At 34.5% G+C, this 14,567-nt stretch overlaps 1 protein-coding gene across 3 annotated transcripts in view; it reads left to right on the top strand.

Moving 5' to 3' along the window:
* Positions 1-12,261, top strand: part of LOC120217571 (very-long-chain aldehyde decarbonylase CER1-like) — a 28,921-nt gene extending 16,660 nt beyond the window's left edge. Inside the window, exons 1-9 of one of the 3 annotated variants that reach the window (XM_039214654.1) lie at positions 8,795-8,882; positions 8,969-9,183; positions 10,169-10,401; positions 10,483-10,702; positions 10,780-11,155; positions 11,230-11,337; positions 11,416-11,616; positions 11,702-11,797; positions 11,887-12,261. In XM_039214654.1, coding sequence (XP_039070585.1) covers positions 8,823-8,882; positions 8,969-9,183; positions 10,169-10,401; positions 10,483-10,702; positions 10,780-11,155; positions 11,230-11,337; positions 11,416-11,616; positions 11,702-11,797; positions 11,887-12,237 — 1,860 coding nt within the window. In that variant the 5' untranslated portion in view covers positions 8,795-8,822 and the 3' untranslated portion in view covers positions 12,238-12,261. Of the gene's footprint in view, positions 1-4,079; positions 4,221-4,306; positions 4,359-8,794; positions 8,883-8,968; positions 9,184-10,168; positions 10,402-10,482; positions 10,703-10,779; positions 11,156-11,229; positions 11,338-11,415; positions 11,617-11,701; positions 11,798-11,886 lie in introns of those variants that run through there. The other 2 variants (XM_039214653.1, XM_039214655.1) reach the window with 2 other exon arrangements.
* Positions 12,262-14,567: the final 2,306 nt, after the last annotated feature.

Here is a 14,567-nt window from a genome sequence, read left to right as displayed (position 1 = left end):
TGCTGCCAAGACTGGTGCACAACTTCAAGGAAGTTTGAGTGGTTGGTCCAGAAATTGAAAAACTTGAAAGGTTTGGGTCTATTTGTTTGGATCTCTTTGTTAATCCAAGCAAGACCCATACAATGATTCGATGAACCAGGGGCAGTGAATTCAACGAAAGAGTTTTGAAAGTAGTAGCCCAATGAGAATTGATGAGGACTTTATCAAGTTTCCTTGCCATAAAAGATTCCTTTTGTTTGATGCTCCATGTGAAGGTTGGGCCAAAAAAAGGATGATCATACAAGGAAAGATCATGAATAACAGTTTGGACGTCAATCATATTAGCAGAAAGATAAGGTCTAAGGATATCAGAATCGGAGCTCTCTTTGGAATCCAGAAAAATATTGAAATCCCCTCCAAGAATCCAAGGGAGAGAGACAAACATGGAATCAAGATTTCTAAGAGTATGCCAAAGAATTCTTCTAGTAATACCACAGTTGCTGCCATAGATTGCAGTGATGAAAAAAGGAGAGTCATTAAAAGAGCATTTGACAGATATGCTTTAAGCAGAAAAATGGCAGAAGGATAGATCAACTTATTTCTTCCACAAAATCCAGATTCTTCTATTAAGAGCAAAGTCATAGTTTGTGAAAATATTCCAGCTCTCAATGGTAGAATTTAGAATTTTTTTTTCCAGAGTTTTCAGCTTTGACACGAGTTTCTAACAAGAATAAAACACTAACATTATACAGATTTGCTCTATTCAACATTTTTTTCTATTTTTGAGGATTATTGAACCCTCTGATATTCCAGAAACAGATAATCATTGAGGAAGGGAGGAGTTTGTGGCCTCTATAGCTTTATCTGAGGTACTAATGAACTTTGAAATTTGGTCTTTCTTTTTTGACTTTAATTCCTTGATCAGTTTTGCAACTCCAGAAGTAGCAGGTCTTGGCTTTCTGACTTGAACCTCAGTTAATGGAGAGTTCTCATCAACTGCGGTAAGGATGTCAAATCTATTAGCCGAGCCTTTCAACACAGATTTATTTTTGGCTTTAAGAGGTTTACCTCTCTTAGAGATAGCAGGAGTCACAATCACTTTGTTTATTGATTCATGAGAAGATGCAGGTTTGTCACCTATATCAGAGTCAACACAGTTGGCTAAAGTTTTTTCCATGATAGTTTCATCATTTGTGGATTGAAGGTCAAAAGATTCACCCTTAGAAATGGGTGGAGGAATGGAGTTTAATTCTCTTCTTGGCTCTAAGTCGTTAAGATCAGTAGTTCTAGAAGAAGATTCAGGTAATGATTCCTGTTGTTCAACTAAAGCTTCAGAAGGTTTTGTTTCAGAAATAACCTTAGAAGATGGCTTCTTTCTCCATATTTTCAAAGGATAAGGATCATTAGAAGTGTTAACTAAACAACTCTTATCAGAATGCCCGAAAATTTTACATTTGTTACATCTAGGAGGATACCAAGGCACTTCAACATAAATTGTAGTGGAAAGACCATTGTCAAGAATAACTTCTACTGACTCTGGAATAGTTTCCTTAGCATCAATCTTTATGCATACTTTAGCAAAGTTTAGCCTAGACTTGGCAGCAATAAAAGCATCCATAGTCAAAGGAATTCCTAAGGCATTAGCTATATAACTAAGTCCTTGAGGAACGTTATACAAATGCACCCAGATAGGTAGTCGAGATAAATCAAATTCAAGTATTTGCAAATTGGGTTCTCACATTCTCAGAATTAGAGGTTTATTCATAATATGCCATGGGCCATTTTCAAGAACCCAGTCACGAGCAGTGGTAGAATTGAAATTGAAAACATACAAATTATTTCCAGTGAGACTTACCTGAACCTTAATCTCTTTCGAAGGTTGGTTCCAAAGATTCTCGATGATTCTTTGTAGCGTGCTGAAATTGGGGGCAGCCCCTAAGAATTGCCCGACGAGTGATGATTTCCATTCAGCTAGGCCAGCCTCAAAGACTTCATGAGGAGGTTGGACTTTAGGGATTTTGTCGATCGATTTGGGGGGAAATACGATAGTTCTTGCCTCGCCTAACATCCAAAGAGCTTTCGCCAGTCCATGATGCTCCTAAAGATGATAAAATGAGGTCCTTGAAAAGCTTGACGTGATCGGAGGAACGCCAGCGACGGGAAAACCAGGGTTCGTTAGTCCTGCTAACGTGCGCCCAGAGAAAACGTAACGTGCGCCTTTAGTTTGCTTCAAGTTTGGCAGGACCTTCAAAAATAGATTAATTTTTTAGAACATCAACAGTTCAATTCCTAGGACCTTAAAAAATAATTAGAGTTAACAATGTGTTAACATAAAGATCAAAATATAATGATATTAATAATTTAAGAATTAATACATAATATTTTATGATTTAAGAAAAAAATTGAATGGAAAATAATTCAAATAATATTATTAAATTATTTATTAAAAGGATTTGATATGAGCTCAAAACAATATATATAAAATATTTACTCCATTTATTCATACATATGAGAGTTTATTGAATATGGATATTCTGATTCGTTTGAAAAAATATTTTTATTTTTAAATGATATAATATTCAAAATAATTAATCGTGATCATTAGTGACAGCTTTATGTATAATGGTAGATTTAGAAATATTTTTATGAGTGAATAAATATATATTAATAAAATAAGTTTTTATATGTACGTGAACCCAAATAATATCTAAAAGTGAACGCAATCAATAAATAAATAATTATCTATCACATAAAAGTTTGAATTTTAAAGTAGACATTTAGTCATCTTAATACAAGTGTAGATCCACCCGTAGTATGTGAGCTAAATTATGTCTTTTAAGTTTAATTATTCCTTAGATATTTATTAGTATTAAAACTCAGTAAATTAAACATTAATTTAATTTTTTAATTTAAACATTTCTTAAGTCACTATTAATTTCAATATTAGAAAAAATAAATAATATCGTAATTGTTTTAATTTAAATATATTTTAATCAATTTAAATTTTAACCTCCGAAATTCATGTGCGTGGTGCTTCTAATGCATTAGCTAGTTTTATTTCTCTTAATCCCGTTTCTTTGATTTTATTAAAAAAAACACCCATAATTTTCTCTGAATTGTTTTGGTTTTACAAAAAAAAACCCATAATTTTTAAGTGTTATTATTTTTTAAAAATAATATTAATGACTATGATATAGATTTAGATTTAGATATCTTTATTTTCAAAAAATATTAATAATAAATTTAGTGTTATGATTTGATTTTAAAGGAAATTAAGAGTTCTATATTAGATTTGTGGAGTTTGGGAGATTTTTTGATGAAAAAAAAATATTAGATCCACGTTTAGGATCGAACAATAATTGATGTGACAACCGACGATGGCGAGCGGTGACCAGTGATGGTGATGGTGATGAGCGACGACTGACAACGGAGATTTTGACAGGATTCATGAGTCAAATTAATATTTTATCTAAATTTTAGAGATCAAATTAGTATTTTATCTGAAGTTCAATGGTCAAATTAAAAATTAACTCATTTGACTAATGTGTCACATCATCAAACTAACGACATTCAACGTTTCAATTACCAAAACTTTATAAAATGATAACGGAAGTGACTAAAACTTAATTTTTTGAATTTAGTGAGCGAAAGTGTAAATATGAAAGATAGGTGGCTATTTCGGTAGTTTACAAATTATTTTCATTTACAAGGATGCAGTACAGCTTGAATGCGCATATATATATATATATATATAGTTATACACCACCGCCCCCTACACATACAAAGCAGCTAAGCCTCATACTAGTAACAATATCCCCTTACAGATCCATTTGCAGGTAGCGAAGCATGGCTTCTAAACCAGGAATCCTCACTGATTGGCCATGGAAGCCTCTCGGAAGCTTTAAGGTAGTAACATGGTCTCCTTCCTTGAGTTCTATATGTTTTCGTTTTCACACATATCGATCTGATCCGATCCGATCAAGCACTTAAATGTTGTTTTGTTGGATGGATATTTGCGGAACATAGTCCTGGCTCCTTGGATTACGGACAGCATATACTGGATTATAGTTAAGGATGCGAAGTAGTGGAACCTTTTAAACCTTGTGATACCCCCAATAATATTATGGAGATTGTTGCACGCCCATCTATGGATTAGCCTCTCGTTATCGAGCAGCCAAAGGCACCAACAGGATTGTGGACAAGGCTATCGAATTTGACCAAGTTGACAGGTAAAGGAACTGGTGATATATACGAGTTACATGTTACTTCTGAAATTTTAATTAATTGTTTTGGATTGGGGATGAACCATGGTTGTTACCGCATGCAGGGATGATCAAATATTGTTCAATGCAATCCTGTTTTACTTGGCCAACAAATACATTCCAGGAGCTTCACACACAAATATGGAGAACGGATAGTGCGATACTAATAATGTTGCTCCATGCCGGCCCTGTTGATTTCCTTTACTACTGGCTCCATAGAGCACTGCACCATAATTATCTTTACTCTCCCTACCACTCTCATCACTATTCCTCCATTGTTACTGAACCTATCAGTTGTAAGCACCTCGGGCTCTCCTTTAAACTGCCGCTTAAACTTAATTAGTTGTTTAACATGTAACAGAGGCATTATTTTGCTTGTTGCAGCTCTGCCTCTGGTACATCCATTTGCAGAGCTCATAGCATATTATGTCCTGTTCATGACACCAGTGCTGATAACGGTGCTAACTGGAACCGCATCCATCATTGCCACTGCTGGCTACATCACTTTCGTCGACTTCATGAACAGCATGGGTCATTGCAACTTCGAACTCATTCCCAACCGGGTCTCCATTTTCCCTCCTCTCAAGTACCTAATGTACACGCCATCGTAAGTCCCCCCCCCCCTTCATAATCAAATTCCTTATATGAAAATAATATTAATTTTTGGATGAATACTTGTTCAGGTACCATTCGTTACATCACACACAGTTCAGGACCAACTACTCATTGTTTATGCCAATCTATGATTACATTACATGTATGGTACAGTGGACAAATCTTCCGATAACTTGTATGAAAGTTCACTCAAAAGAAAAGAGGAATCGCCCAACGTGGTGCATCTAACGCACCTAACCACACCTGAGTCAATCTATAATCTCCGCCTTGGATTTGCCTCCTTCGCCTCTAAACCATACTCATCAGCTTGGTGCTTGTGGTTGCTCTGGCCTCTTACATTGTGGTCTTACTATGATGCTTTCTTGGATTTATGGTCGCACTTTGGTCGTTGAAAGGAACCGTTTTGATAAAATCAAATTACAGACATAGGCCATGGCCAAGTACAAACTACAGGTTAGAAACCTTTTTTACTGCAACTACAAATTGCCAAGTTGATGCAACCAAAATTAAAAAATGTCTTAATAGTTAACAATGCTGTAACTGATTTTCAGTACCGCTTGAAACGGCAAAAGGAATCCATCAAAAACTTGATTGAGGAAGCCATACTAGAGGCTGATGAAAAAGGTGCTAGTGTGTTGAGCCTCGGCCTCATGAATCAGGCGAGTTTTCTCCCCTTTCATCCCATAATCAGTCTATGATCCTGCGATAATAACATCAAATATAATATTGTGCAGAGTGAAGAGCTGAACAAGTATGGTGAGGTGTATGCAAGGAAGCACCCCAAGCTTAAAGTGAAGTTAGTGGACGGGAGTAGCTTGGCAGTGGCAGTTCTTCTGAATAACATATCAAAGGGAACAACCCAACTACTTCTTAGAGGCAAGCTGACTAAGGTCGCTGTCGCTGTTGCCTTTGCCCTAAGCAGGAAGGGAATTCAGGTATCATAAAAAGGCAGTGCCGCCTTCGTCAAATTCTCAACTATGTATAATATCATGATTTTTAATTTTATTTCACTATAGGTTTCTGTACCGCGTGAGGATGAATATGAGAAGCTTGATAAGTCATTTGGCTCTGAGGGAAAATTGGTTATGTCAAAGAGTTATAGCTCTTACAAGGTAATTAAAGTACTCTCGATAGTGGAAATGGGTAACAAACGCTGATGGATTGTTGATATGTTGCAGATATGGTTAGCGGGACATGAATTGACAGAAAAAGAGCAACAAAAGGCAGCCAAAGGAACGCTATTTACCCCCTTTTCGCAATTTCCACCCAAAAGAATGCGCAAAGACTGCTTCTATCACACCACACCAGCAATGGAGATTCCTAGGGCCCTTGAGAACGTGGATTCTTGTGAGAATTGGCTGCCAAGGAGAGTGATGAGTGTATCGCGCATTGCCAGGATAGTACATGGTCTGGAAGGATGGGAGGAGCATGAATGTGGTTCCACCATCTCAAACATTGACAAAGTTTGGGAAGCAAGTCTCAAGCATGGATCTGAGCCACTGAGGATCCCAGCTTTATCAAAATCCTAGATGATCATTTAACAATTATACAATCTGTGTTCTCTTTATAAACATTTACTTATACAATATTATGTTTATCTTGGATTCATCATGTGAGATTCTCTATTGAGGTATAGGTTCTTCTCCATGCCTCCAATAATAGGTGTTAGGAGGATCTCAGAGTTAAAATATATGATAGAAATCTATATTATGTTTTAATTGTACGGTGCATGTGGATTGTATAATTGCTTCATGGGTTACTTTTGTCGGCCTACCAACATCGTTACTCGCATATTCATATTCGGTCCAACTGTGTTGAACATCGTCTATGTCCTAGATCCAAAATTGAATACGGTAGGTGACCCCGCGGATGATGCAAGTCTTCAAGAAAAGGGGGGAAATAGCACAAGAGAAGAAGAAATGTGAGGATGACGAATTCACTTGTAGGGGACATGTAACTAGGGATGTAAATGAGACGAGACAGATCGCGAGTTACTTGATATTGACTCGGTCAAGGCTCGATAAATACTCGGATCGAATGAACTCGAGCTAGACTCGAATTCTTAACGAGCCGAAACGAGCTACTTGATACTCGACTCGAAAAGCTCGTGAGCAACTCGAAAACATAATATATTAAAATTTTATTTTTTAAAAAAAGTAAATTATTAGTAATATTAACATTTATGTGTTGATTTTTTTTTAAAAATATATAATAAGATTTTAAACTCGTGAGTTTTCGAATCGAATCGAGTTTAGCAATACTCGAACTCGACTCGGATCGTTTACACCCCTACATGTAACATCCTTAATCTGATTCAGTTATAAATCAAATTGGAAGTATTACATCAAACGGATAAAATAAAACTTATATAAGTGGTTCAAAGTTTTAAATTTGAACAATAACGTTTACATAGGCTAAGTTCAAAATTAATAAAAATATCATTCGACTCAATAGTATCTTTAGTACTACATTTGGTGGTTGAAAACTATTGACACATGTACGAAGTAATATTAGAGTTCAAACTTCACTAAAAGTTTCGAGTCAAATTTGATGGCATAAAGTTCAAAATAATATTTAAAAGAGATAGATTGGTAGCTTGAATTGATGTAGAAATTAAATGAAGCAATGTGATATTTCAGTGGAAAGATATTTTCAGAGTAAATTATATGTTTAATATTTAAATTATTATTTTAGTTTCGTCTTGTTACCTAATTTTATTTTAATTTAAAATCATACATAACATTTAGTTTATTTTTTATTTTTAATATCATATCGTTAAAAAATTATAGAATTGTTGACATGGTTTTTTCCTCAATAATGATGTTACATTATTTTATGATAACACGTCAACATCACTACTAAATTTTTAACGACAATATATCAATATAAAATTTAAATTAAACATTAGTTATGCTTTTGAAACAAAAAAAATAATTTAGATAACGTTAGTTTACCTTTATTTTTATAATAAATTTCTGCCGTATCTGATTTATAAAAACAAAAAGAGTTTACGAGTGAATTTTTTCATCCATGTTTATTTTACTCTCTCAATTAAATTGATTATGTCTATCTCCTACCCAACTACATTCATGCATAACGTCACACACTGAGCCATTAGACAAAGAACGAAATTCAATCCATCACGACCGCTTCAACGCCAATTAATTATAAGGCTGCTAACTCCATCGAGAATGATATCAATGCACTGTCTTCTTCCGACGAAAATCTGGACCTACCCATAATAATTCAAAGATTTGTCCAGTTTTGAGCAAAAATTCTTTTTCATTCCACTTGAATTTAAATTAATAGTTTTTTTCTTATGTAAATATAACATAAAATAATAATGGTTGCAGGTAGGGCTGTAAATGAGACGAGACAGATCGCGAGATACTTGAGATCTACTCGACCAAGGCTCGATAAATACTCAGATCGAATAGACTCGACTCGAGCTAGACTCAAATTCTTAACGAGCCGAAACGAGCTACTTGATATTCGACTCAAAAAGCTCGTGAACAGCTCGAAAATATAATATATTAAGATTTTATATTTTTAAAAATAAATTATTAATAATATTAACATTATGTATTTATTTTTTTAAAATACAGTAAGATTTTCATGTGTTTAAGGTTCATGTCCGAGTTCGAGTTTGAGGCTTCAATCGAGTTAAGTTTAAGATTTTTTTCTCATTTCGAGTCATTTCGAGCTGCTCACGAGCTTTAGTTCAGAATTTCGAGTTCGAGTCGAGTTTGGAAATTTTAAGCTCGCGAGTTTTCGAGTCAAATCGAGCTTCATTTCAACGTTTTTTGAGTCGAGTCGAGCTCAGCAATACTCAAGCTCGACTCGGCTCGTTTACACCCCTAGTTGCAGGTTTGCAAAGGAATTTGATTTATGTAGCTACAGAAAAACACTATATATATGCAGCTAAGCCTCATACTAGTAATAAGATCCATTTGCAGGTAGCAAGGCATGGCTTCTAAGCCAGGAATCCTCACTGATTGGCCATGGAAGCCTCTTGGAAGCTTTAAGGTAGTAAGATGCCTCATTTCTTTATGTATTCATTTTCACACATGTCAATCCGATTATATGTTGTTTTGTTGGATGGATATTTGCAGTACATGGTGTTGTGTCCTTGGATTGCAGAGAGCATGTACTCCATTATAGTTAAAGAGTGGGACGCTGTCAACCTTATGATACTCCCTCTCATGCTATGGAGAGCGTTGCAGAACCAGCTATGGATTACCCTTTCTCGTTATCGAACTGCCATAGGCACCAACAGGATTGTCGACAAGTCTATCGAATTCGACCAAGTTGACAGGGAAAGTAACTGGTAATATACACCACTTACCTATTAATTACTTTTTCAACAAACTATACATGATACCATTTAATTTTACATCTAAACTTTCAATTACTTCAATTAAAATATTAAATTTTAATTTTAATAGTGCTACTGAACAATTAATTTAATAATGATACGACTATGTGAATGTCACTCACACATTTTGATGAGGAAAAATTAACAAATATACCTAAAGAAGTTTGGACTAGAGACCTCTAGATAAAGGGAAACCTAACATTTAATCACTTAATCAACTTAGAATTTTGTTATAATTTTAACCAAAATTTTATATATGTTAAATTGTAATTAAGACTAATTTAATTTATTTAATAATATTATATATATAGTAATTTTATAAGAAAAATATAAAATAATTATGTAGATGCGATAACTTTTATATTTATTATATAGTTGTGATATATTAATTGAGAAAAACATAAAATAATTATATAAATAGGTTAATATTAATATAAATGTTAATATATATAATAAGATTTTATATCTTTAGTTTTCCTGTTCTCTTTTATTATTATTTTTCTCTTTATAGTACAAATCTAAAATTATATTATAAATGTTATAAGAATATATCATTAAATAAATCAGATTATTTTCAAATATAATTTAACGTATATAATATTTTGGCTAAAATTATAATAAAATTCTAAATTGGGTTGGTGGTTAATGTTATACTTTCCTTTTAAAATGTTTTAGGTAAAAATCCCTTCAATTGTAATTCATAGATTTTTTTTCTTATCAAAATGATGTTTTGGATTATTTTGAATATTAAAATATTGTGACCAAAATGATATTCTATCTGTAGCATCAACATCAACGCACCACGAAAATGAAAGTTCAATTTTTTAATTAAATTTATGACATAAATAATATAAAGTTTAAAGTTCAGTGCTATCCGATATAGTTTATCCTCAACTTTTTAATGGGCATTGGTTGTTAATTATGAATTTTGTTGCAGGGATGATCAAATATTGTTCAATGCAATCCTGTTTTACTTGGTTAACAAATACATTCCAGGAGCTTCACACTTACCCATGTGGAGAACTGATGGTGTAGTTATAACCATATTGGTCCATGCCTGCGCTGTGGAGTTCCTTTACTACTGGCTCCATAGAGCATTGCACCATCATTATCTTTACTCTCGCTACCATTCTCACCACCATTCCTCCATTGCCACTGAGCCTATTACTTGTAGGCACCTCTCCTTTAAACTGCTGCTCAAACTTTATTATCGTTTAACATGTAACTTAGGCATTATTTTGCTTGTTGCAGCTGTGATTCATCCATTTGCAGAGCACATAGCATACTATGCACTGTTCGCGATACCAGGGTTGACAACGGTGCTAACTGGAACTGCATCCCTCGTCTCCATTGCCGGTTACAGCACTTACATCGACTTCATGAACAACATGGGTCATTGCAACTTCGAGCTCATTCCCAACTGGGTCTTCTCCATTTTCCCTCCTCTCAAGTACCTAATGTACACACCATCGTAAGTCCCCTCTCTCTCTTCATAATCAAATTCCCTATATGAAAATAGTGCTAATTTTTGGTTGAGTACTTGTGCAGGTTCCATTCGTTACATCACACACAGTTCAGGACCAACTACTCATTATTTATGCCAATCTATGATTACATGTATGACACAAGGGACAAAACTTCGGATTCTTTGTATGAGAATTCACTCAAAAGAAAAGAGGAATCGCCCAACGTGGTGCATCTAACGCACCTAATCACACCTGAGTCAATCTATCATCTCCGACTCGGATTTGCCTCCTTTGCATCTAAACCATACTCCTCAGCTTGGTACTTGTGGTTGCTCTGGCCTGTTACATTGTGGTCTATGATGCTTACTTGGATTTATGGTCGCACTTTCGTTGTTGAGAGGAACCGTTTTGATAAACTCAAATTACAGACATGGGCCATTCCCAAGTACAAACTACAGGTTAGAAACCTCTATTACTGCAAATACAAATTGGTGCAACCAAAATTGTTAACAATTCTGTAATTGACTTTCAGTACCGACTGAAAGGGCAAAAGGAATCCATCAAAAACTTGATTGAGGAAGCTGTACTAGAGGCTGATGAAAAGGGTGCTAGTGTGTTGAGCCTTGGCCTCATGAATCAGGCAAGTTTTATCTCCTTTCTTCCCATAATCAGTCATTATATGCTCCTGTGATAATTACATAAAATAAATATTGTGCAGAGTGAAGAGCTGAACAAGTATGGTGAGGTGTATGTAAAGAAGCATCCCAAGCTTAAAATGAGGTTAGTGGATGGGAGTAGCTTAGCAGTGGCAGTTCTTCTGAATAGCATACCAAAGGGAACAACCCAACTACTTTTTACAGGCAAGCTAACTAAGGTCGCTGTTGCTGTCGCCTTTGCCCTATGCAAGAAGGGCATTCAGGTATCACAAAGAGGCAGGGCCTGCCGCCCTCGTCAAATTCTCAACTATGCATAACAACATGATTTTTAATTGTAATTCACTTTAGGTTTCTGTATCGCGTGAGGATGAACATGAGAAGCTTGATAAGTCATTTGGCTTTGAGGGTAAATTGGTTATGTCAAAGAATTATAGCTCTTACAAGGTAATTAAAGTCTCAATTATCACTTCAAGGCTCAAGCCTGGATAGTGAAAATGGGTAACAAGTGGTGATGGATTGTTGATATGTTGCAGATATGGTTAGTGGGAGATGAAATGACCGAAGAAGAGCAAAGAAAGGCAGCCAAAGGAACACTATTGATACCCTTTTCGCAATTTCCACCCCAAAGATTGCGCAAAGACTGCTTCTATCACACCACACCAGCAATGCAGACTCCCAGGGCCCTTGAGAATGTGGATTCTTGTGAGAATTGGCTGCCTAGGAGAGTGATGAGCGTATCACGCATAGCCGGGATAGTGCATGGTCTAGAAGGGTGGGAGGAGCATGAATGTGGTTCCACCATCTCAAACATCGACAAAGTTTGGGAAGCAAGTCTCAAGCATGGATTTCAGCCTCTGAGGATCCCAGCTCTATCAAAATCCTAGAAGATCATTTAACAATTATATAATCTATGTTTCCCCTGTATAAGCATTTACTTTTACAACATTATGTTTATCTTGGATTTATCATGTGAAATTCTGTATCGAGTTATAGTTTCCTCTCCATGCCTGCAATAATACCTGTTAGGAGGTTCTCAGATTTAAAATATATGATAGAAATTTATATTCTGCACAACCAACTACAAATAATTCATCCGTCACATCACCTAAGCAAATGAGACAGTAAATTCGTAAGCTTCTCCAAGAAACAAGAATCTCTTGAACCTTCACAGCCAACTACAGAAATCTTTGAATCTCAATGAAGACCAAGTGACCAACTGCATCAATCTCATGGTTGCAGCCTCACTCCTGTACGATTAAAATTATTAATGAGTGTCGTATTGTAGATAACGTGTGAATTTAATAATCCAATAACAATTTTAAAAGATACATTGCTTGAAAAAAAGTAAGGGTAAATTACAAATTTTGTCACTCTACTTTAACTTTATTCATGTTTTGGTCACTAAAATTTAAAAGCTTTTATTTGATTTGCTCTTTTTTTAGTCACTCAGATATTAAATCAGAAATATAATGGTGACATGGCAACCACGTGTGTTGATGTTGAATGTTTTTTTACTAACATGTCATCCACATCGTTTCCCCTTTTATTTTCTTTCTTTTTCATTTTATCTTCTTCCTTCAAAAATAAAAAAGAATTATAATTCCATCCATGTGTAACGTAAATGCTGGAATCAGTATTTTTCAGCATCTTTTCCGACTACTAGCTAAGGCTCAGGAGAATTTTCTTTTATTAGTGTGTGATTACAATGTAGTATTTGTTCGAAATACTCTCAATTGTTGATAATAAACGTTCAAACTCCCCTATAGACATCGTGCTCGAACTCGAAATCTCTAAAGATAACAACCATCATCTACCCATTGAGATTACTTGGTTCCTGTTAAACCCAAGGAGCAAATGGTTGACGGTTTGGGGGTTGTTTCATAGGCTAATAGAGTTATAAGAATGATGCCAACCAAAGAAGAAAAATAGGTCAATATATAGTTGCCTATAAATGGGAAGAATGGAGTGTACGTAGGAGTAGGTGCTGCTTCAAATAACCATGTTGAACACACAAATTAAGAGGAAAGATTGGGTTTTCTCAAATGGGAATCTGATGGCATGACTGAATGAATACATACATAATTGGTAAACATTAGCAAATAGCAGATGGCAGACTGGAATGCTCAAAAGTGAAAAAGAGGATAATAATAATGATGGCCACAGCACAACACCCCCATGTGGGAGCACTACTGTTGGTAGTTTGCCTGAATCATGAATGAATGCCATTGCCATTTGCTTTTTTCCAAGTTTCAATTTTCAAAGTTTTTTCTTTTGCTGCTCATTGCCAATACTCACCATCTCTAACTTGGAAAGTAGCAGCTGTGGAATCTGTTTTAGATCCTTAGCATCATACCTTAATTAAAACGGATAATGTGAAAAGCAATGATGGATATAGAAATATTGATTAAATTGTACAAATCAAATTCCGGTCGAGTTAATTAAAGTCTAGATTATATTTGATTCAGGTTCAATTCGAGTTAGGTCTGATCTAATTTAAATTTAGTTTGAATGTATGATAAGTTGATTATTAGATTTGGATTAATATAGGATGTGTCAATATTATATCGAATGATTTTTGGGTTGATCAACCTTCAAATTGGGCATTTAAGATTGAGTGTGATTCCAATTGAATATATATAAAATTATTAATATATTATAATAAAAATGTCTTTTTGTTTGTCAATTTAATTTTTTAGACTCTATTTTCACTTTCAATTGTTTAATATTTCGAAACCAACCATTATTAGGGTTAGAGATTTGAAATCAATCATCATTAGAGTTAAGAATAACAATTTAACTTGAATTTGATGGATCTCAATTTGAACTTATAGGAGTGTAATTTTTTTTTATCTTTTTTTTAAAATTTCAGGTTTGGAGTAAATTTTGAGTATCATATACTCGAGGTTAGATTTGGAATAAAAATTTCCTAACCTGACTCGAGTATATATATTTAAGTTTTAATTTTTGAGATTATTTAAAATTTTAAGAGGGTGAACTTTAGTTTTTGATAATACATGGTTAATTTTTTAAGCTTAGTTATGAAACTCAATGTAACTAAGGTTTATATGTATGAGTAAATGAGTCTAAATATTTTACTCGGTTTCTAATTAAATATCATTTTTGAATTACAACTTTTTATTTCAAACTTATATTTTATGTTCAAACTTCAGTGAGAACCAAAACGATGAAGATGTAGAAATATGCATAGAATGAC

Source organism: Hibiscus syriacus, unplaced genomic scaffold (assembly GCF_006381635.1).
Source record: "Hibiscus syriacus cultivar Baekdansim isolate YM2019G1 unplaced genomic scaffold, ASM638163v2 tig00110187_pilon, whole genome shotgun sequence".
Classification (NCBI taxonomy): domain Eukaryota; kingdom Viridiplantae; phylum Streptophyta; class Magnoliopsida; order Malvales; family Malvaceae; genus Hibiscus; species Hibiscus syriacus.
Note: the sequence above shows the minus strand (reverse complement) of the source record. Positions and strands in the feature narration are given on the sequence as shown.